A 24,081-nucleotide genomic window follows, 5' to 3' on the forward strand; every position below is an offset into this window, starting at 1 on the left:
CGAACGCCTTCGCTATATCGAAGAAGAGGGCTCCTGTCGGGATGGTCCGAACCGTACCGGGAATTACCGAATTTATACGATGTCAAGAAAAGGGATGTCCAATATGCGTGTTTGAGGATGTTGCATAATCGTTTTTTTTTCAAATTGATTAAAATTTAGATAAAAAGAAAAATAAAGAAATTTAATAAAAATAAAGTATAGGTTATTACACGCGTACATAAGTACACGCACCCTTTTTTTACAATAAAATAACAAAAAAAATGTGTGTATTCATTTCATAAACATTTACATATATGCACGAATAAATTAACACTACTTTTTCTAGTAATTTTGAAGTGAAATTACTTTAGAATCGTTGTGATTTCAAATTCGATGAAACGAAAAAATAAGTCCATAGAGACACAAACACATAAATGTATAGGATTCAGCCGGCGAGAGAATGAGATAGAACACATTAGACGTTCTCGGTCTCCTCTTTGTGTGACTCTTCGTAGGATCCCCACTATCGTCTCCGGTGGTAGATTCTGCGAAGCACGGCTCTTGCTAGGGTTCGTGTTAGCAACGTCATCAGGTTTGAGCCCCGTGAGCTCACCTACTAAAGTTAGGGTTACGCTGACATAGCCCCTAGGGCTATCAGCTTAGGTAGGAAAAAAAAAAAAAAACTATCGTCTACTAAACATTGTCCATATGTATGCTCCTCCTGTGTAGTGAGATAGTCAGTATATCTATATATATATAAGTTTATAAGTTTATATTTATAAGTTTTAGTTTCTACCGTGTGTGACTTGCACGCACATACACTTTTTTTTCTTTTTTTTTTTAGAAAATGAATCTTATTCCGTATATACATTCTACGGACAACGTCAGTTGGTTCGTCGATGATCTGTCCTCGAGAATCGTCGCTCAGACCGGTATCCCGTCTGACCGATTCCACCTCGGCAAATTAATATTGCAGAGCTTAAAAGACGACCCGGATTTCGTCTTGCAGGTTAGCGAATTTTATTTGATTCCCAAACCGGACTTCGGCGTGCCTTATTAGAATTAGCTTATCTCCTTTAGTTTCTGTAATCTACAAACAAGAAAAATTGTTATCTGGTGATAAAATTGGCTCGTGCTCTAAGGCATTGCATGAGATGATCCTTCAAATTTAATTCATATAATAATATGTTGAAAATATTCTTATCGAAATATTTATTTACTTATTTTCAACATACGTTTACAGGGTTGGGTCTAATCCAGTAAAGGCGAAAGCTTTTTTTGTATTTGATACTAAATACTTACATCTGTTACATAAATGTAAAATAATTATATACAGTGTGTAATCCATAGGTCGTACCAGTACGAATGAAAGAATTTTAGTTAATTACTATGCGTTACTTTTCTTTTTTAACGGACAATTACAATATTAAATTAAAATAACAATCTAAATAAGTAAATAAAATCGGACAGTCTGTTAGGTGATGATTGATTTTATAGTGCACACCCGATCCTCGATAGTAATTTGATTCTATATACAGTAAATGGTGCAGCGTTTTGCGTTATGTTCTTGTGAAGGCGCACAAAAGATATTTAATTATTTTACTTGTTCAAGCCGTCGACAAAGCAAACTTAGATACATTTGTTCCGAGTGCACTCCAAATCAAAAACTCTACAAAAAAAAAGAATAAGTGACCACGAAGTTGTAGCAGTTTTTTTTTTTTTGCTTAGAATGGTGGACGAGCTCACAGCCCACCTGGTGTTAAGTGGTTACTGGATCCGTAAATGTGCCACACACCTTGAGATATCAGTTCTAAGGTCTCAAGTATAGTTACAACGGCTGCCCCGCCCTTCAAACCGAAACGCATTACTGCTTCACGGCAGAAATAGGCAGGGTGGTGCTGCCTACCCACGCAGACTCACAAGCGGTCCTACCACCAGTAAACAGTTACTCAACTGTTGATTTTTCTTATTACCGTTGTCTCAGATTACAAGTGGTCGCTGTAGCACTACTTTTTCAAAAGAAGTCCCTTTAGCGCCTTCTACTACACCCATGGGAAGATATGGGTTAGTTCAATAATTCTAACCCGAAAATAGTTCTACAGAAACGATAATTAAATATAAAGAACGAAATTGGTAAAATTACATTTTTTGGCAAGTTTCGACTTAGTCACGCAAGTCAGTTAGTTTGATGCCACATAGTAACAAACGATCAGTTTAATATCTAAGTACTAATTGCCGTAGGTGATATTACTACTTTGAACAAAAAAGGGTCAGTGTTAGCAACTCTCCGGTTGAGCCCCGCGAGCTCACCTACTAACGTTAGGGCGAAGCTGAAATAGCCTCTCAAGGCTACCAGCATAGGTAGGAAAAAAAAAAAAAAAAAAAAAAAAAAAAAAAAAAAAAAAAAAAAAAAAAAAAAAAAAAAGCGGTAACTGGTACACCGATAAGATGAGAGTATCTTGACATCATTGTCTATTATTAAAAATGTATCACAAAATAACGCCTGATTATGCAAACCTCAAAACAGCTTCAAAATCTATGAAATATTTAGTGGCGTTTCTGTTGTGTTCTCGACTACGAATATATAATAAGTATTTATTTATTCGTAGGTTCTCGAACTTACAATTGGGTTCTTGTCAAGATAATAAATTAGGTATCTCGAAATTTCCAAACACTTTTATCTCTACCATGACATTATTTCGTCTAAATAATGCCTATCGAATAGTGATACATTGCCATTTAAATTGCTGTGTCTTAGGGCTTCGGATGCTTAGTTTGAAAAGCAAAGGTTGGCTAGTTTAGTAGATTCCTACCTAGTCTCTGTAATAACGTAGGTAGGTGATTCGGCAATGACGTTACCCAAAAATGCTACTTTCTGATATCATTATCAGTTTAAGATAGTTGAAGCCGCGTTTTAACTCAATCTAGTCCGTCAAAATTGTTTATTGCGCATAGATATGTTCGACGTTTATACAGCAATCTAGGAGCAGATTATCGTTTACTTTATCTTAGTACTTATTTTTCTCGATTTACACGAGTCGTAGACTTATCGTCGAGGGTCGTATCTTTTTAAACGGTATCTATTCATGGTCGGTTCATTTCATTTCAATTCATGAAAGCTATTATAAGACCTTGATCATTTACTCCCGATGGCTTATGAACTACTGGAGATCATTAAAATATTTAAACTTCAAATTTTTGATATATCGACTGCCTTGCTTAATAAATTAACGCAGGTTCCATAAAACTTCCTTTTCTGCTAATTTTTATACCTACTAAACTGCCGAAGACCTAAGGAATTCTGGTTGGATGGGTGGCAGAAATTATTTAGGCCATACGCATCTGTATTGATGAGTCTCACGAGCCTGGAGTAAGTACATTTTACAATTATCCGATATTTCGACTATAGGATATTTCGTGTCAAAATTACAGATTGATGGAGGAACAGGACAATCCGAAACAAACAAGTCAGTGTTGCAAAGGTCAATACAGTGTGCCGTTTTCTTGACCGAGCTGGGACTAAAGAAAGATGATCTCATCGTCCTTATGGGATACAATCATTTGGACTTGGCAATACCATTATACGCTGCCTTGTATCTAGGACTTGTTATTTTCAATGTAAATATGGAGATGGGAGTAGGTAGGTATTTTTTTTTATTGCTTAGATGGGTGGATGAGCTCACAGCCCATAGACATCTACAACGTAAATGTGCCACCCACCTTGAGATATAGGTTCTAAGGTCTTTGTATTCAAACCGAAAAGCATTACTGCTTCACGGCCAAAATAAGCAGGGTGGTGGTATAGTAACCGGCAAACTTTGTGAGCAAATGACCTTGACTGCGCAGAACCGAATTTTAGATCACTTTGGTGGTGAGGGTGAGGCGCGACGGCAGGGGAAATCGTATCGAGCGCGTTATTGGTAGATCAGTCGAACCTTGCGCCCCGCACCGCGCCTTCGTTCCGCTTGCTCCCAAAAGTACGCTTGCGTACAGTAAAAAGTCTATCGTTATTAATCGTTAAGTTATTTGTTATAATTGCTTGTTGACTTTGTTGCCATTGCTATATGTTGAGTGTTTGTTGATTTTTTATAAAAAATACACTATGGCGTAGTATTCAAAAGAAAGGGTAGAAAAATTGTGTACGACGTATATTGCTTCATTATAAAACAGGAGAAGAATGATATGGAAAAAGTAAAACAGACTTCGGAAGCAAGAAAAACATCAGTGAGTACTGCTAGGTGCATTATTAACGAAGCTAAAGACTCTGGCTTGCTCGCCGTGTTTCGGACTCCGGGTAAGAAAAGATCAGGGAAGAAGAAAGTTACCGGAATGGATAGTTTCGTTCAATCTGTAATAAAAAGATGTAATCATAATAACAAGCAGCGAAACTCCGTATCGTAGAGAAAGGCTTCGAAAAATTTAAAGAAGATATAAATTTTAATGGCTCGGAATGAAGAATGATGGAAAAAAAAACAGAAAGTAATCGGAAGCTGGTAATTGAAAAAAGTAACATTCGATTACTACGAATCGAATATCTTCAAAAAATAATTAATTATAGACAAAAAAGAAGACTGAACCGACCGAGTTGTAAACTACACCGATGAGCCCTATGTCGACTCATCACGATGATAGCGACTCGGGTGATGAAAACAGTGATGACGATGATGGTCATGATTATGATAACGAAAAAAAAATTACAAATACCAGCTTCGCTTCAATTGAACCAAGACCTGGCAACAGCTCTAGTTTTGACTAAATAGAAGGAATATCTATTTTACCCCAAGATTAAATTATTACAATTATTAACCTATATTAAATACATAATATGTTGATTTTAATAATTTAATAGCATTATGACGCAGAGTAAATATTGTTTTTGCACGTGAATGTACCATGCGCGAACTTACCCCCACTACGTCGACAAATGCTCAAGAAGTTTGCCGGCTATTATACTTACCCGTGCGGACTCACAAGAGTTCCTACCACCAGTTCAAAATTTTTGTATCTTGATCTGATTTGTACCTAAAAATTTAATTTAATTGTAATAGATCAGTTCCCGCTGTGAGAGGCACCATTTCTCTCTATGTCACCAAAGAAATATCACCACTCTCACTTTTACTTGGTTATTAATTTTTTCAGATTCACTCGAGCAAGTTTTTGCCTCAAAAAAACCAAAACTCATATTTAGTCAGAGCAAAAAAATACTTGACATAAAAAATTCACTGAAGACTTACGAGGGTGACGTCAAATTAGTTTCTTTCGATGATAACGATGAAAGGGACGTTTTAAATTTCTCTGAACTCATAAATGGCTACATGAATGATGAAGCAATTGAAAATTTTAAGTAAGTTTCATGATTTGAAGTCTTTTTATGACGTACTTATAAAACGTGGGGTTTCCGCAAAGCAGATTCAGATTTATATCGGAAGGCATGATCGGCTATGAGAGGAACAACTGATTCTTTTCCGATTCCACGGATCCACTCTCGTTGCTCTTAAGCTCTTAGGCGAACTAACCCATAGACTCAGCCCACTGCATTTCTTACCAGATATTCTCAGTGGGTCGCAATTCCGATCCGGTGGTAGATTCTGCAAAGCAGCATACCAGCGAAGGGGCAGGGAAAAAAAACTATTGGATATTTGTAATAAAATTGGAAAACTCAAGAGAAACAAAAGAGAGATTTTAAATTTGAATTTGTCTCTGAATTTGTCAATATTCAGACACCACTTTTTTTATGTATCCAATTAACTCGCGCCCGGCATATATTACTTAACGTATTTTGAAATGAAGATATAAGATTTAAATTGCAATCCAGATTGTTATATTAAATATTACTTATAATTTATATGGCTGTAATTTGTTTTGTGTATCAAACCATCAACTGGTCCTACCATCAACTGGTGGTAGGACCTCTTGTGTGTCCGCACGGGTAGGTACCACCATCCCGCCTATTTCTGCCGTGAAGCAGTAATGCGTTTCGGTTTGAAGGGTGGCGCAGTTGTTGTAACTATATTTGAGACCTTAGAACTTATATCTCAAGGTGGATGGGGCATTTACGTTGTAGATGTGTTATATCGGAACTTAGGGGCAATGAAACGACCGTACGTAATAACAGCTGGTTTATTACTACTGTGAGCGGAGCGGGTCGCGACATACGAAGTACATAACAAACACTGCACTCCTCCCTCATTATTTTGAAATCCTGACAAAGAAAACAACTAATTAGCTTAACGTTAATTTAAAAATACTTCTTATAATCTACTACTTTTCTTGTCCTCTTTGGTCGACCACACTGTCTTTCATTATCTGGCGCCCTCTCTTCTAATCTCACGTTATCGGGGTCATCTGATGCTACAATAGGGTAATCAGGTTCACACTCGGTCGGCAGGCTGGCAGCTGCGATGTTTTCACTAGCCTCCTCCCATTCATCGCCCTCCTCATCCTCCCCCCTCACAATGTCAACGTTATTGCCGTGCGTGGGGGCCGATACTGGTGCCGGCTCCGGTACCGGCGGCGACGACATAGGTGAGGACAGCACTAACTCAGAGCTAGGCTGCGATACTGATTGCACTGTTGTGGGTCGATCCGGGACTGAAATATCAGCGCCTTCGGTGGAAACAACATTGCTCACAATTGTTTTTGACCTAGCATCCGTGTACTTCCTAATCTGATCCAAATGTCTGACACACGTTGAATCACAGTTTTCAAAATTGATCTGAAACATTCTATTGCCTAAGATATTCGTTATTTTTCCTTTCATCCAGCTAGCCTTTCGAGCAATAAAAAATCTTGCCCAGACTATTTCACCTATTTGGAATTGTCTAGATTTACTTAGTTCTTTATTAGGAACAACTGCATTATCTTCCACTTTTTTAGTGGGTAATATTAAATCTAATCTTGTTCTTAAATTACGTCCAAACATCATACTTGCAGGTGATGCGCCTGTTGTGCAATGTATACTATTACGATAATCGAACAAAAATCCAATTATTTTTTCTTGAATAAGCCGTGGATTGAAATTAGTATTATATTTATTTTGTTCGATTATACATTTTAACATTTTTCGGCAAGTTTTCACCGAGTTCTCGGCTTGGCCGTTACTTGCTGGATGATTGATCGGTGAATTTAAGTAATTTATACCGTTATTTTTACAAAATTGTTGAAATTCCACGGAACATATCTTAATGTCGTTATCTGATACAATTTCGTTAGGGATACCGAAAACTGAGAATAATTCTTTCAGTTTCAATATTAACGCACTAGTGGAGGTGCCGCAATTCATATGAATGCATTCGAGCCATTTACTAAATGCATCGATAACAATTAAATAGTGTACCGTTTGCCCTATAGACATATAATCTATGTGAATACGGTGCCATGGGGCAGGCGGGCGCAGCCAGGGCGCGGGGGGCGCACGGGCCGGCGCGCTGCGCTGAGCGGCGCATACGTCACAGCTGCCAACTAAACGCTCAATATCGCTGTCAATACCTGGCCACCACATGCGACTTCGTGCCATATTCTTCGTCTTAACGATACCGAAATGAGCACAATGTAGTTCTTCTAACATACGATCTCGAAATACCGCCGGAATGACTATTTTATGTCCACGAAACAAACAACTATTGATAACTTCTATATCAGTTTTACACATAAAATAGGGTAGGTAATATTAATTTGCAACTAATCTTACGGCCTGGCCACGGGGATCGGCGGTGCGAACAGCGAAGCGGTGGGCGAGGCGACCATTCGCGCAGCACCGTTTGCAGGCCACGGGTACTCACGTTCGCCGCCGCGACTAGTAAGGAAGTCCGACAGCGAAATGTCTATATTGAAATTATCTCGATATTGCTTACAAATTAATATTTTTTTGGTTCAGGACCTATTATTTGGAAAAGATTGTGAAGTACATGATTTGAATAAGAATCGGAGTATACCTATAGATGGAGAATTCCACAAGAAGTACGAGAAATACTTTGAGTGGCTAGACTTCCAAATAGCTGGTCTAGCTAGTATTTCAGCTATATATATTTTTTATTGCTTAGATGGGTGGATGAGCTCACAGTCCACCTTGTGTTAAGTGGTTACTGAAGCCCATAGACATCCACAACGTAAATGCGCCACCCACCTTGAGATATAAGTTCTAAGGTCTCAAGTATAGTTACAATGGCTGCCCCACCCTTCAAACCGAAACGCATTACTACTTCACGGCAGAAACAGGCAGGGTGGTGGTACCCACCCGCGCGGACTCACAAGAGGTCATACCCCCAGTAATTACGCAAATTATAATTTTGAGGGTTTCATTTTTATTACACGATGTTATTCCTTCACCGTGGAAATCAATCGTGAACATTAAAATTTGTTGAGTACGTATTTCATTACAAAAATTGGTACCCGCCTGATATTCGACTACCGGTGCATCGCTCAACACCGGACGTCTTATCCGTTCGGCCACGACGAGTTTAAAAATATTAAAAAAAAAATTAATAAAAAATATAAAATAAAAAAATTTCGGCGTTCATTTTTCGGGGCGAAAACAACTAAACTCATTTAATCACTGCACTATTCGCCGCGACTACCGCTCGACTCCGTGGCTTGCGCCGTCCTTATTCATGCATTTGTTTTGCTCGCCCGCCGCATCGTAAGTCGCCCGCGCGATTCGCTCGGTACATTCCGCCGGTCGCTTCGCCGGTCGCCGGTGCGCGTGGCTTGTTAGGTACATTTCTATGCGCTTGTTTTAGTCGCTAGACGCTTCGCCGTTCGCACCGCGCGAATATTCGTATCCGCGAATGTCCCGTGGCCAGGCTGTTACGCGGCCAACCCTGCTGCATATAATTAATGACTGTTTTAATAGTTTTGTCATTGGCGGTGGCATGCTGTATTCGTTCGAAAGAGACTGGTTCTTGTGTTGCATCCATAAACGAGATAGCACTATGTTCCTCGCTTTGTTTCCTATCAGCTGACCCGTTCGGTTCGTAAGCTAACGGCGCTCGGGAAAAGTAATCTGCCACAATATTGTTTTTGTTACTTATATATTGCACAACGTAGTTATAAGCAGATAACAAATACAAATACTGATGAAAGCGCTTAACGCCAAACTATAGCCGTCGCCTCTTTATGAATCTGACTATAATTCTTTTCGCTTGGCGATAAGGAACGCGAACCGAACGCGATCGGCCGTTCTGTACCGTCGCTGTAGCATTGCGCGAGTACCGCGCCGAGACCAGACGGGCCCGCATCCACTGTCAATGATAGCTGCGCCCTCGGATCGAAATGTGATAGTACGCGGTCCGAGGCGAGTTCTTTTCGCACGGAATCAAACGCAAGTTGCTGTCGCTTATCCCAGTGCCATTTTATGTCGTCTTTTAATAATTCGTTCAGCGGACTTAATAATGAGGATGCGTTAGGAATAAAATTCCTGTAGTAATTAGTTACTCCGCGAAATCTTTTTAATTCTAGGACATTTGTGGGGATTGTGGCTTTTAGAATTGCATCTACTTTACTGGGACATGTTTTAAGACCATTTTTATCTATTTTAAAACCTAAATATGTGACACTGCCCTGGAAAAAAGAACACTTTTCTTTTTGAAGCCTTAACCCAGCATTTTGTAATCTACCTAGCAATAAACGAAGTCTCTGCAAATGTACGGTTCTACTTGGGGCTGTTAAACAAATATCATCATACCAACACGACACTCCTTCAATACCTACTACTAGAGATTCTATTGTGCGCTGGAAAATAGCTGGGGCATTCGCGAGACCGTACACTAAGCGTGTATATTTGAAAAGGCCTTTCGGTGTATTTATAGTTGTGAGGTCTTGAGAGGCTTGAGACAAACAAATTTGATTATAGGCATTACTTAAATCTAGCTTAGAATAATGTTCTCCGCCACCTAACTTCGCGAAAACCTCGTCTATGTGGGGTAATGGATATTTGTCAATTTTTAAAACTTTATTTAGGGTACAGGAAAAATCTCCAGCTATTTTCACTTTACCATTCTCCTTCAGAACTGGTACTATGGGCGTAGCATAATCTGAAAACTGTACTGGTACTAATATACCTGCTTCGACAAGCCTATCTAATTCTTCTTCAACCTTGTCCTTTAGAGCAAACGGTATTTGGCGTGTCTTAAAAAATTTAGGTGTTGTATTTTCTTTCAAGTGTAAATGCACTTCATATTTATTAAAACGGCCCAATTCATCTCTCCAAATGTCAGGGAATTCATTCAAGATCTGCTGCACCTCTTGGTATTCCGCTCTAACTGATAAATTATTGTTGTTACACATAGAAACTAAACTCATATTAAATTACGTCATGAAATCCCGCCCTAATAATGGTGGACCACCTTCTGAAATTACATAAAACGACATAGGCTTCATAATACCATTGTAACTTACTTCACAATCGAAATAACCTACGGGCATAACTTTATGCTTAGTATAAAGACAAAATACTATATCAGACTTACTTAATTTGTATAATGGGAAGTTATCCCTGTAAAATCTTTCTGAAATTACACTACGAGCAGCTCCGCAATCTAATTCCATAGAATAAAACTTATTATTTATAGAAATATTCAACTTAATAGGATCGTAGCGAACATGCCTTAAATTATACAAATCACATTTTTTACATTCGTGTCCATCGCTTTCGTTATCATCCATATTATTTAACGACAGTTTTCCGACCTTTTTGACACTGCACACTTTCTTAAGGTGACCCTTTTTACCACAAATCATACACTTACACCCGTATCTTTAGTCGTTTACACGAGCTTAACTCGACTCGACTCAACCTCCAACGCGCGGTTTGGTATGATTAGTCGTAAAAATAAACTCCACTCAAACGTCCTTGGAAAATTTTCCTAACCGGAGTGAAGTAAGCGAACTGTCAAGTCAAGGTACGTCGCGACGTACCTTGAACGTTCCTCAAGGCTGGTTTTCTATCAATATCCAAATAGTATGTGGACCGCAAATGGAAATATATGATATTATTGTGCAATGGCCTGGATCTGTGCATGATTCCCGCATATTTTGATAATTTAAGTTTGATAATATTTATAATGGTAATTACGGTGTTTAAATAAGAAAAGACGAAATTGCGTTTCTTCTAAACAACAAGAAACAACATTTAATGCCCTTTCTTCAATAATTCTTTAACACACATTTCACAACGTCCATTCACCGAAAAATTATTTAAACAACTATCAATTGTCATATGACAGATTGACATTCAATCATTCATTACATCTCCCCCGCTGAAAAGACAATTGTAAGAGGCAGTGAATGATTTTACAATTGTTTATCATATCAGATAGACACTGGAGACAACTTTGTTATATGGTAGAGGTTTGATTCTGCTTTTTTGTGTCCGGTGTCAACTTCATAGATCGATTCTGAAATCTTCTTTAGTATTTTGTATGGCCCTGTTCTCAATTCATCCATTTTTTTCCTGTTTAGTTTATTTCCATTCTCCACATAAACACTATCTCCTTCTTCCAATTTATACCCTTCTCTGTACTGGTCAAATATATTTTTATTATAATTGTGAGATTTTATTGTGTTTTCTAAGGCTAATTTTCGATCTCTTCTCAAATCTTCTGTTGTACAACTTGTTTTCAAATGTAGTGGTAGAATACTCACATTTTCACCCTCTAGAAGGTACCTGGGAGCAAACTTTGTAACTGTGTGTTCTGTTTCATTATATTTTTCTACGCATTCTTGTGCAATTGTTGTCCAAGATGTCTTCTTATCGCTTTCGTTTATTTTACATCTTATCTTATTTGTTAGTGTTTGATTTAATCTTTCGTTAAGCCCATTCGAAAAAGGCGCATCAACAGCTGTGAAAACTATTTTGATATTATTATTCTTTAGAAATTCTTTAAATTCTTTTGAATTTATGCCAGGGTATTGGTCTGATAATACCATATTAACGTCATAATTTTTTGTTACCTTTTGCATTAGCTTAATGAAATCATTGGAGCCTTGAGTTTTTGATGTACAAATATAGGCATACCGTGTGAAATGATCCACTAGAAGATGCAAATACCTTTTGGTTGATCGGGATCCTCCAAAGCCTCCAATAGTATCGATGGATACAATTTCAAACGGGTGTGTGGCTGGTCCCAAATGTGACATTAAACCATATTTCGACTTCCTCCTGGACTTGTTTTTAATGCAGGTTTCACACGCATCACACATTTTATTAATGTTTGCTGTAATATTTTTGGCTGAAAAGAATGGTGTTATTTTATTTGTCATTTGGGTTCTTCCAATGTGGCAGTATGTGTCATGGACTTTTTTTATTAGAGCTTTGCTAAGTTTTTCTGACAGTATAATCTTATTTCTTCTTTTATTTTTCTTGTAATAAACTTCATTCTCTAATATGTGCTTATTCTTTTCTTTTTGTAGGTCTGGATTTGTTAGCTGGTCATTCTTTATTTCTTGTAGGTCGATTAAATTTACGACCTTTAAAAAATCGTCGTTATTATCATTTGCTTCTAAGACTGGATTTCGGCTTAAGCAGTCCGCTTCTTGATTTGATTTTCCTGGGTTGTATTTAATTTCAAAATTATATTGTGATAGATAATATGTTAAATCACCTAGTTCCTCATCAGTTCGAGCTTTAATGTTCATATTTTCCAGGGGTTTATGATCTGTGTATACCATAAATTCTTTTCCCATAAGCCAATGTTGCCAGTATTTGACTGCTTCTTTTATCGCCAGACATTCTAAGTATATTGCCTTCTTCTTTTTCTGTGCTTCTGTTAATTTCTTCGAAAAATAAGCAACCGGTTTACTCACGCTGTTTTCATCGTCTTGTTTCAACACTGCTCCAACTCCTTTGATACTAGCATCTGTGTAAATTCTTATCGGTGAATCTGGGTCAAATATTTTTAGGATTGGTTCTGAGCAAAGCAATGCTCTAATTTTATCAAATGCTTCCTGGCATTCTGCCGTCCATACAAATTTCACATCTTTCCTTAATAAGTTATGTAATGGATCGAGGATAATTGCACTATGTGGTACAAACTTATGATGAAAATTTACTTTTCCCAAAAACTGCCGTATATTTTTCCTTGTTTCTGGAATTGGGAAGCTTTTGACAGCAGTTAAATAATCTTTCAGAGGTCTAACTGAATTGTCTTCTATTATATGACCCAAGTATTTAGCATGGTGACTTGCAAATGTACATTTTGAAAACTTCAGTCTAAACCCTTCCTTTTGTATTGCTTCCAGTAGTCTCGATATGTGTTGTATATGTTCCTCAAAAGTTTTAGAAAAAATTAAGATGTCGTCAATAAAGTTTACTGCAAAGTTAGATAGTCTGTGTTTTCTTATAATATTGCTCAATATTCTTTGGAAAATTGCTGGTGCAGTCTTTAACCCAAATGGGAGACAAGTCCATTGAAAATGTCCTTCTTGTGTCACAAAAGCAGTCTTATGTCTATCTTGAATTTTCAATGGGATCGACCAAAATGCTGAGTTTATGTCTAATGTAGAATAATACTTACAGTTTACTGTTTTGGTCATTAAGTCCTCTATAAGTGGGAAAGGTTGTGATTGTGGAACTACTATTTTGTTTAAATCTCTGAAATCTATGCATAATCTTGTTTTTTTATCATCTTCTTTCTTATATGCTAGAGTTACAGGAGCAGCAAACGGGCTGTAAGATTCCTCTATCAAATTTTTCTGTAGTAGCTTTGATATTTGACTTTCAATTTCTGTTCTGTCTTCAATTGTGCATCTGTACGGACGCTTATAGCAGTATTTATCTACCATCAAGTCTATATGGGCTTCATAATCCTGCACAGAGCCAACATCATATTTGTCCTTAGCAAAAACAGATTTGTATTTATCTACTAACTTCTCAATTTTTGATTGCTGATATAAATCTAGATGATTTACAGACATTTGAAATTCATCAATGTTTACATGTTCATTGAAATTAATTTCACACAATTTGTTGGTATTTATAGTAGTACCCTTTTTTACTATCTCAGAGTATAGTTCCATCTCTATCTTCTCTTTCTCTTCTATTCTCTCTTTAAATGTTTGTTCTTTATTTTTGTCACCTAGTACATCAGGAATTCCGACATTTGTTACATTATTCTCATTAAAACAATGTTCATTTGAGATTATGCTTTTCTTTTCGGGATATTGTATGATGTTAAGTTCTTCATTTTGTATTAATTTGAATTTTTTTATACAATCCAAACCAATTAAGAAGTCATAGTTAAAATTTTCATTATCCACCACAAAAATATCCATATTTCTTTCAATATTGTAGATTTTTATTTTTAGCGTTACCATACCTTTCGTTTTTTTCTCACCATTAATAGTTTTTAAGTTTACAACTTGCATATCATTTGTCTTATGTTTCTCTTGTATTTTCAATAATCTTGCATTAATTAAAGAAACATTAGATCCAGAGTCATAGATTCCAGAAACCTTCAAAGTGTCATTTATTTGTAAACTTATTTTTATTAATGGTGGTATTTCTAGTTTTTTGGATTTTTCTCATTCAGTTCTATTTCCAATTCTGAATTATTTACTGTTTTTACCACAGCTTTTTTATTTTTTTCTTTGAACCAACAGCTGTCTTCTGGGTGGAACCGTTTCCCTTTTTTCTCATTTAAACAGATTGGGCATGGTTTCTTTTCGTCAATATTTTTCCCTTTATTATCTAAATTATATGAGCTGTTCCTTTTTTCATATTTATTTTTCATCACCAGATGTTCCAATTTTCTTATCTCATTGTAAAGGTCTTCCGTTCTTTGTAATGTTTCTTTGTCAATCTTGTCCGCCACATAATTGGGTAAACCAAATGCTATGAGATCAATAATTGTTCCGGTATCCACTGTCTTCCTGACTTCCAACAATAATTTCTCCTTCTTTAAAGCATACTCAAGTAAGGATCCCGATTGATATTTAAAGGCAAGAGCATATCTAGTGGAGGACCATCCTTTATTCGCAAATGTCTCACAAAAAATTTTCTCCCATTTGCTCCATTCTGATTGTACTGTAAGCTTCATCAGCATACAACTGTACCAATCTACACTAGCATTTTCTAAGAAGTTCTTCAAAATTTCAATTTTTTGTTTATCCTCGTTTATTTGAAAACGTTCACATTCTTTATTAAAATCTTTGATCCACTGTAATGCATTTGAATTACGGCCGTTGAATTTTTCTATAATAAAATCCTTGGCAATTTTCCCTAAATTTTGTTTTTCTGGTTTCTGCTGTTTTTGTTCTTGTAGTTTTTCTAACAGTTTTTCAAGCATGTGATTAGAATCACTAGATGTCGATTCATAACTAACAGGTTGTTCTGAAATCTCTTCCAAATAACAATCATTGAATTGCAAATTTTGTTCTTCATCCAAATATGTTTTTGAAATTTCCTCCGTCACAGTTATCCATATTTTCCTCGTTTGATGCGTTTTTACTAAAGAGTTTTTTACTCTAGTGTAGTTAGGAGTAGTTGTGATCACCTTATGAAGATTTACGGGTTGATATTCGACTGGAATTCCAAAAACTTGTCCACTTGGTGTAGCAATGGAAGTTATGCATATGACGTTTGTTTTTCCATCCGCCATTGATTTCATTGTAAAATCAAATCTTCATTTCTCCATTTTCTCAAGATATTAGCAAAAATGTTGTTTTATAATGGTAATTACGGTGTTTAAATAAGAAAAGACGAAATTGCGTTTCTTCTAAACAACAAGAAACAACATTTAATGCCCTTTCTTCAATAATTCTTTAACACACATTTCACAACGTCCATTCACCGAAAAATTATTTAAACAACTATCAATTGTCATATGACAGATTGACATTCAATCATTCATTACATATTTATTAATAAAGTAAATAGTTCGAGGTTAGACATTTGAAACTCTTTATTTTATTTACCTACATAAGAGACATATTTTGCTTACTACCTGATAAATAAAGTCAATGCGATTATAAGTTTTATTTATATAATAATAAACTGGTGGTTGTGGAAAAGCACTTCAACAACACGATGCAACCAAAATCACACAAAAGCGGCGCATAAAAATACAAAGCCGGATCGGAAATCTAAAATAATAATAGGTTAGAAAATAAATAATACACTTTCAGATTTACCGCACACACATATTTACGAATAACTCAGCAACCAAAACATCAAACAAGTTCATCTAGTGTCAAACAGACAGCGGCAGCTTGACTTTGACATTAAACAATGACCATAGACTACAGAACTATATGGGTTTGATGCTAGCTTGATCAAATTTTCATCATTATTACCTCACTCGAGGACAGTTGAGGAATATTGTAATGGTCGACTAAAAATACCAAACTCGAGTAAGTTTGGAGGGAATTCTCGAGCATCATCGGATGAGTTAAGAGTGGAGGACTATTTTACGAAACGTCTAAAGATACGGGCATTATAGTCTTTGAAACGGCACTTTTCTACGGAATGACCTTTCGACCCGCACACTGCACAGCGCGCGGCTGCCGCCGATGCCCACGACGACTCCGCCTGCGCCGAGGCGCCCCGCGCCCGACGCTCGCTGACACGATACACCATCTCTTGTTTGATAAGCTGCTCACCACCATCAACACCAGCTCTCGCCGCCCGCGCACACGCAGTCTCCTGGGCTATTTCAATAGCTCTCGAAAGCGTTAGGGAGTTCGAGTCTTGTTCGAACAATCGATCTCTTTCTGGACCTACCTTCAGGCCTAGAATAAATCGATCACGTAGCAACGTATCTAATTCTGTACCGAAATTACAGTGCACGGCGAGTCCCCTCAGACGTGCCGCCCAATCTTCGACTTTCTCACCGTCCATTCTGATCGCACCATAAAATTTTGCCCTGTCGGCAAAAGTCGATCTTTTCGGTTGAAAATGTCCGTTGAGTACTCTAACCAGCTCAGTCCATTGTAGTGTTTCTACCTCCTTAGGATGTACGAGGTTCCTCACAAGCCGATACGAATCATCTGAAAGATGTGCAATAAGCACGGAGCACCAATCTTCAGCTAAAACTTTGTTCAGCTTTAGGAAATTTTCTAATTTCTTGTAAAAGGTCTGCCATTCTTGGGTTTTATAATCAAACTCAGATATGTTTCCTATAAGTTGAGCCATATTTTTTTTTATATATAATATGCACTTGTGGGTAATTCGTCGCCAGTTGTTATATCGGAACTTAGGGGCAATGAAACGACCGTACGTAATAACAGCTGGTTTATTACTACTGTGAGCGGAGCGGGTCGCGACATACGAAGTACATAACAAACACTGCGGGTATAGTAACCGGCAAACATCGTGAGCAAATGACCTTGACCTTGACCGCCCCAACATGTGGCTGAGGTCGCGTGGGCCCGGTGTGACGGCCGGCGGCGTCCAGCGACGTCGCTCGGCCTCTAGACTGGCCGCGCTACTGACGTGACTCGCCTCGACGACTCGCGACCAGACAACGCGCATATCCATAATGGGGGACTTTATTTTGAACTCTGGATTATGTGGTAAATGACGAATTAACGTAAATAAATGTTAAGACAACTAACAATATGACTTGATGATATTATTATAGTTGTTTATTAATCTCCTATCCTATGGCCATTCATTAAACGACGTCGTGCTAAAAATATGTGAGGGTCGATTTTTTCGTACCAGACATTGCCGCGCTCACGAGTCGATTTCTCCTACACAACCCGCAGATCTGACGACCTGCCATATATACTACATACGTAGACCACACAGTAAAGAGCACATCTGAAGGCGCGTCATGATAGACCAGTGTGACACGCACTCATTCATCGCGTCATTCGTTTGTCTCAAGCCTCTCAAGACCTCACAACTATAAATACACCTAAAGGACTTTTCAAATATACACGCTTAGTGTACGGTCTCGCGAATGCCCCAGCTATTTTCCAGCGCACAATAGAATCTATAGTAGTAGGTATTGAAGGAGTGTCGTGTTGGTATGATGATATTTGTTTAACAGCCCCAAGTAGAACCGTACATTTGCAGAGACTTCGTTTATTGCTAGGTAGATTACAAAATGCTGAGTTAAGGCTTCAAAAAGAAAAGTGTTCTTTTTTCCAGGACAGTGTAACATATTTAGGTTTTAAAATAGATAAAAATGGTCTTAAAACATGTCCCAGTAAAGTAGATGCAATTCTAAAAGCCCCAATCCCCACAAATGTCCTAGAATTAAAAATATTTCTCGGAGTAATTAATTACTACAGGAATTTTATTCCTAACGCATCCTCATTATTAAGTCCGCTGAACGAATTATTAAAAGACGACATAAAATGGCACTGGGATAAGCGACACCAGCTTGCGTTTGATTCCGTGCGAAAAGAACTCGCCTCGGACCGCGTACTATCACATTTCGATCCAAGGGCGCAGCTATCATTGACAGTGGATGCGGGCCCGTCTGGTCTCGGCGCGGTACTCGCGCAATGCTACAGCGACGGTACAGAACGGCCGATCGCGTTCGGTTCGCGTTCCTTATCGCCAAGCGAAAAGAATTATAGTCAGATTCATAAAGAGGCGACGGCTATAGTTTGGCGTTAAGCGCTTTCATCAGTATTTGTATGGGTGTCAGGAACCATTCATATTAAGAACAGACCACAGACCGCTCCTATCTATTTTTGGTAAAAAAAACGGCATATCAGTGACCGCCGCGCTACGCTTACAAAGATATTCTATTATGTTATCTGCTTATAACTACGTTGTGCAATATATACCTAAGTAACAAAAACAATATTGTGGCAGATTACTTTTCCCGAGCGCCGTTAGCTTACGAACCGAACGGGTCAGCTGATAGGAAACAAAGCGAGGAACATAGTGCTATCTCGTTTATGGATGCAACACAAGAACCAGTCTCTTTCGAACGAATACAGCATGCCACCGCCAATGACAAAACTATTAAAACAGTCATTAATTATATGCAGCAGGGTTGGCCGCGTAAGATTAGTTGCAAATTAATATTACCCTATTTTATGTGTAAAACTGATATAGAAGTTATCAATAGTTGTTTGTTTCGTGGACATAAAATAGTCATTCCGGCGGTATTTCGAGATCGTATGTTAGAAGAACTACATTGTGCTCATTTCGGTATCGTTAAGACGAAGAATATGGCACGAAGTCGCATGTGGTGGCCAGGTATTGACAGCGATATTGAGCGTTTAGTTGGCAGCTGTGACGTATGCGCCGCTCAGCGCAGCGCGCCGGCCCGTGCGCCCCCCGCGCCCTGGCTGCGCCCGCCTGCCCCATGGCACCGTATTCACATAGATTATATGTCTATAGGGCAAACGGTACACTATTTAATTGTTATCGATGCATTTAGTAAATGGCTCGAATGCATTCATATGAATTGCGGCACCTCCACTAGTGCGTTAATATTGAAACTGAAAGAATTATTCTCAGTTTTCGGTATCCCTAACGAAATTGTATCAGATAACGACATTAAGATATGTTTCGTGGAATTTCAACAATTTTGTAAAAATAACGGTATAAATTACTTAAATTCACCGATCAATCATCCAGCAAGTAACGGCCAAGCCGAGAACTCGGTGAAAACTTGCCGAAAAATGTTAAAATGTATAATCGAACAAAATAAATATAATACTAATTTCAATCCACGGCTTATTCAAGAAAAAATAATTGGATTTTTGTTCGATTATCGTAATAGTATACATTGCACAACAGGCGCATCACCTGCAAGTATGATGTTTGGACGTAATTTAAGAACAAGATTAGATTTAATATTACCCACTAAAAAAGTGGAAGATAATGCAGTTGTTCCTAATAAAGAACTAAGTAAATCTAGACAATTCCAAATAGGTGAAATAGTCTGGGCAAGATTTTTTATTGCTCGAAAGGCTAGCTGGATGAAAGGAAAAATAACGAATATCTTAGGCAATAGAATGTTTCAGATCAATTTTGAAAACTGTGATTCAACGTGTGTCAGACATTTGGATCAGATTAGGAAGTACACGGATGCTAGGTCAAAAACAATTGTGAGCGATGTTGTTTCCACCGAAGGCGCTGATATTTCAGTCCCGGATCGACCCACAACAGTGCAATCAGTATCGCAGCCTAGCTCTGAGTTAGTGCTGTCCTCGCCTATGTCGTCGCCGCCGGTACCGGAGCCGGCACCAGTATCGGCCCCCACGCACGGCAATAACGTTGACATTGTGAGGGGGGAGGATGAGGAGGGCGATGAATGGGAGGAGGCTAGTAGCACATGTCTATGAGCTTCAGTAACCACTTAACACCAGGTGGGCTGTGAGCTGGTCCACCCATAAAAGCAATAAAAAAGGTACATTTAATTGCACAATTAATGGTATTTATTTGAACAAGGAAATAAGGAGATGTGGAAATAAGGACTTTACTATTCTTCTTACTTTCTTTACCGCGATGCACTTATGCCTAATTACGATTGAGGTGTCAACCTCTGACCTTCACGTCTTAGTTCAATTAGATGAATAAGATATTTTAGTGCAATAAACATAAAAAACAAATTAATATCAAATTGATTTTCAAGGCCAGCAGATCTTGACCCGGCGGAAACAATCGCTTTCATCACTGAAACAAGTGGTACCACCGGTGCTCCGAAAGGGGCTGCTCTTACGCACAAGAATTTACAAATGGCAATTAAGTCTAATTGGTGAGTTAATAACATTATAACACACATCTTACCTACCGTAGATATAATGAACTTGAAAATAATTGTGACCATACTTACAATTCGTAACTATGCACAATTTGTTGATAATAATCTTATATTATTATTCTTTGAATATCTTTTTTCTATATACTGTACTCTCTTTAACCCCCATGCCCCCATATATCTCAAAGAACGTTTCGAGTTCCTACGTGATACGCGTAATTTTTCCCTGAGATCATCGGATAGCCTGAGACTGAAAATGTCGGCGCATTCATCATCATTCTTTGATCATTCATTCACCGTCCAGGCGGTTCGATTGTGGAATGCTCTGCCGGATGCAGTGAGAAGTGCTCAAACTTTAAACTGTTTTAAAAGAATGGTGAAGGAACACTACTTATCTTCTTAGTGCTGTTTGCTTGCATCATCATTTATTATTTCCATACTGTTGATGTATTATGTGTATGTAAGTGTATTAGTATGTATTGTATGTAAGTATGTATATTGGTATATAAATATAGGTATATATTTCATATTATATGTAAACGGTATATATTTTGTTTATTGTATGTATATATTTTCTATAATGTATTATCTATAGTACACCGCAACATACCTGCTATATTTTTTTATATTTTCCAGAATTTCTATAAATTAAACGGTTGTCTGGAAGAGATCGCTTTTAGCGATAAGACCGCCTATTGTACAAATGTATCTGTTTTTTTGATTGTTTTTTTGAATGTAAATTGTGTTTTGGTGTGCAATAAAGTGTATTTATTCTCTCTCTCTCTCTCTCTCTCTCTGATTAATACAACAAGAAAAATAAAATTGGTTGTTAAAAAAAAGAGCAAAAAATGGTACGTGTTTTGTTTATTTATGTATACTCATATCGAGGGCTATTTAGTTTTAGTGACAACTTTACAGTGACAGTTAGAGTTATTTTTTGCAACTTTACAAGAGAGCCATTTAAAGTTTAAAATTGGAAAAAATAATATACTAAAAAGCTTCTTCAACTATTTGAATAGGGAAAACATAATTGAAGTTCAATTAAAAATATCGAATTGTTTATACCGATAACAAATAAAACGGAGCTTTAATTACAAGGATAAATCGTCTTTTTGCATTAAAATTGTACAATTTCCAATAATATTCGAAATTGAGTTAATATGCGGAATCATTTGGTATTACCAGTATTTTAATCAGTGATCAATCAATCACCAGTATTTTTCTAATAAATACTGCCAAAGAGCGTAACTTAGTTTTAATTTTTTTTTAGTTAACCTATGTTTTGACTACTAATAATTAACCAAATTAATACATAATTTTATCTTACTTTAAAAGACAGATAATGTAACAGGTAAAAAAGAAAAAAAAACGTTGCAAAGGTGATTAATATTAAAAATATCACATGTTAAGCCTTTAAAACACTCTCCTGTAAAATTAGTACGTTTTGACATTACCTATATATTAATATGTGAAGCAATAACGTTTTACGAAAATTGCGCGAACGGACGAGTATGAAATTTTCTACACTTATAGAGAATATAGAGAATAAGGGCACAATGGTAATATTTTTTTAAAAAATGCATGAAAAGATACATTATATCAATAAAGAAAACATTACACACACTACATACCATGCATTTGACGCACACACGCATGCATACTATTTATTGTCAAACTTTTGTTCTTGACGTCTGTAGTCAAATTGAGAATAGATAAAATATTGTTTGTCTTTGTTAATATTTTTTATAGTCTTGGCGAAATTTGTGATTATAGAAGTATAAAATATAATCATAATAGTGTAAAAACTTACAATTACAATTAATTATACCTAGTCGAATTTCGACTACTGCGGGACCTCTAGTGCAGTTTTAATGCGAGAAGACGAAATGTCGCGTATGATGCGAATTGTCGGTTAAACCAAACACTCGATATGATTTCTCTCACTATACATAATTCTTTAAAGCCTATTTTCGTTTTCAGGCTACGATTTGATAAATTTCCGACACCTACAAGGTCACCGTTAATACTAACACCGATTCATTGGATCTCGGCTGGATTGCATTTCTTGTTCTCGCCGATATTGAGATACACGAGGACTCAGTCATCAAAGCCAACGACTAGAGAACACGTTTATCATCTAATTAATACATATAAGGTATAATCTAAGATATAATAAATTTTGAAATCGTCGTGGCCTAAAAGATAAGACGTCCGGTGCATTCGTATGTAGCGATGCACCGGTGTTCGAATCCCGCTGGCGGGTACCAATTATTTCTAATGAAATACGTACTCAACAAATGTTCACGATTGACTTCCACGGTGAAAGAATAACATCGTGTAATCAAAATTAAACCCGCAAAATTATAATATGCGTAATCACTGGTGGCAGGACCTCTTGTGAGTCCGCACAGGTAGGTACCACCACCCCGCCTATTTCTGCTGTGAAGTAGTAATGCGTTTCGGTTTGAAGGGTGGGGTAGCCATTGTAACTATACTGAGATCTTAGAACTTATATTTCAAGGTGGGTGGCGCATTTATGTTGTAGATGTCTATCGGCCCCAGTAACCACTTAACACCAGGTGGGCTATGAGCTCGTCCACCCATCTAAGCAATAAAAAAAAAAAATAATAATAATCATTCCCGAAGCATTTTCAATGGTGTGGGTTCATGAGAAGCGTTTCCGACCCGGTGGTAGATTCTGCGAAGCTCTGCTCTTGCTAGGGTCAGTGTTAGCAACACCTCCGGTTTGAGCCCCGAGAACTCACCTAAGCTACTGCTTACGTAACGCTGAAATAGCCTAGATCAGTATGGAAAGGAAAAGAAGAAAAATTGATAGGCAGGTCATTCGTGACTCAATATTACTTCGATCTTATACCCGCAGGGTATCGTAATTGTTAATCTTATAGCCCCTACACTCATTTAAGGTATAAAGAAAGTACTACAGATTCTACACCGTAATTCAAAACTATTTGTTTACCCTTATTTCATTGATTTTTAAAAGAAAATGGTCTAAATTTACAGCCAACACACTTGATAACCACTACGCCCTATATTCTTGCGCTTTTGGAAAACCGAGGTCAATGCGACTTCGACAGTTTTGAATTCATTCATGTCGGCGGTTGTCCCCTAACAAAAGACGTATCAGATTATTTAAACGTGAGTATTTAAATATAGTGAACTAGCGTGTTTAGTATTGGGATGATAAAACACGTAAGGTATAAGTTTATCAAATGTGCCAGTGAACGTGCAGGAGCAAATTTCTCATTAGGAACCAGAGAGATAATACTATCTACTTAAGTAAGTATACTAACGCTACGTGATGTTGGGTTTTTGCGAGGACGTCATGTCGCAGAAGGAAAATGCGGAACGGGAAAGGGAGATCTCGACTCCCTTCCCCGGCCGCAGAAGGCGCACCGGGCGCAGGAGAAGGGCGGACAAC

General features: G+C 37.5%; 2 protein-coding genes across 2 annotated transcripts in view; one reads left to right on the forward strand and one right to left on the reverse strand.

The window, feature by feature from the left end:
• Positions 1–826: 826 nt before the first annotated feature.
• LOC149501320 (luciferin 4-monooxygenase) overlaps positions 827–24,081 on the forward strand; it is a 38,244-nt gene continuing 14,989 nt past the window's right edge. Inside the window, exons 1-6 of the mRNA XM_089733887.1 lie at positions 827–988; positions 3,412–3,619; positions 5,119–5,323; positions 20,517–20,639; positions 22,623–22,797; positions 23,664–23,798. Of these exons, the coding sequence (XP_089590013.1) occupies positions 827–988; positions 3,412–3,619; positions 5,119–5,323; positions 20,517–20,639; positions 22,623–22,797; positions 23,664–23,798 (1,008 nt within the window). The remainder of the gene's footprint in view (positions 989–3,411; positions 3,620–5,118; positions 5,324–20,516; positions 20,640–22,622; positions 22,798–23,663; positions 23,799–24,081) is intronic.
• Positions 15,836–17,578, reverse strand: LOC149501321 (uncharacterized). Its single transcript, XM_089733893.1, has one exon. It carries the CDS (start codon positions 17,447–17,449, stop codon positions 16,376–16,378), a length of 1,074 nt encoding a protein of 357 aa, XP_089590019.1. The 5' UTR covers positions 17,450–17,578; the 3' UTR covers positions 15,836–16,375.

The sequence above is a fragment of the Bombyx mandarina genome, chromosome 16 (genome assembly GCF_030267445.1).
Source record: "Bombyx mandarina strain Sakado chromosome 16, ASM3026744v2".
NCBI lineage: Eukaryota > Metazoa > Arthropoda > Insecta > Lepidoptera > Bombycidae > Bombyx > Bombyx mandarina.

Excerpts from the sequence above, each read along its gene's own strand:
- LOC149501321 (XM_089733893.1), bottom strand. The coding sequence starts at position 17,449 with ATGGATATGCGCGTTGTCTGGTCGCGAGTCGTCGAGGCGAGTCACGTC.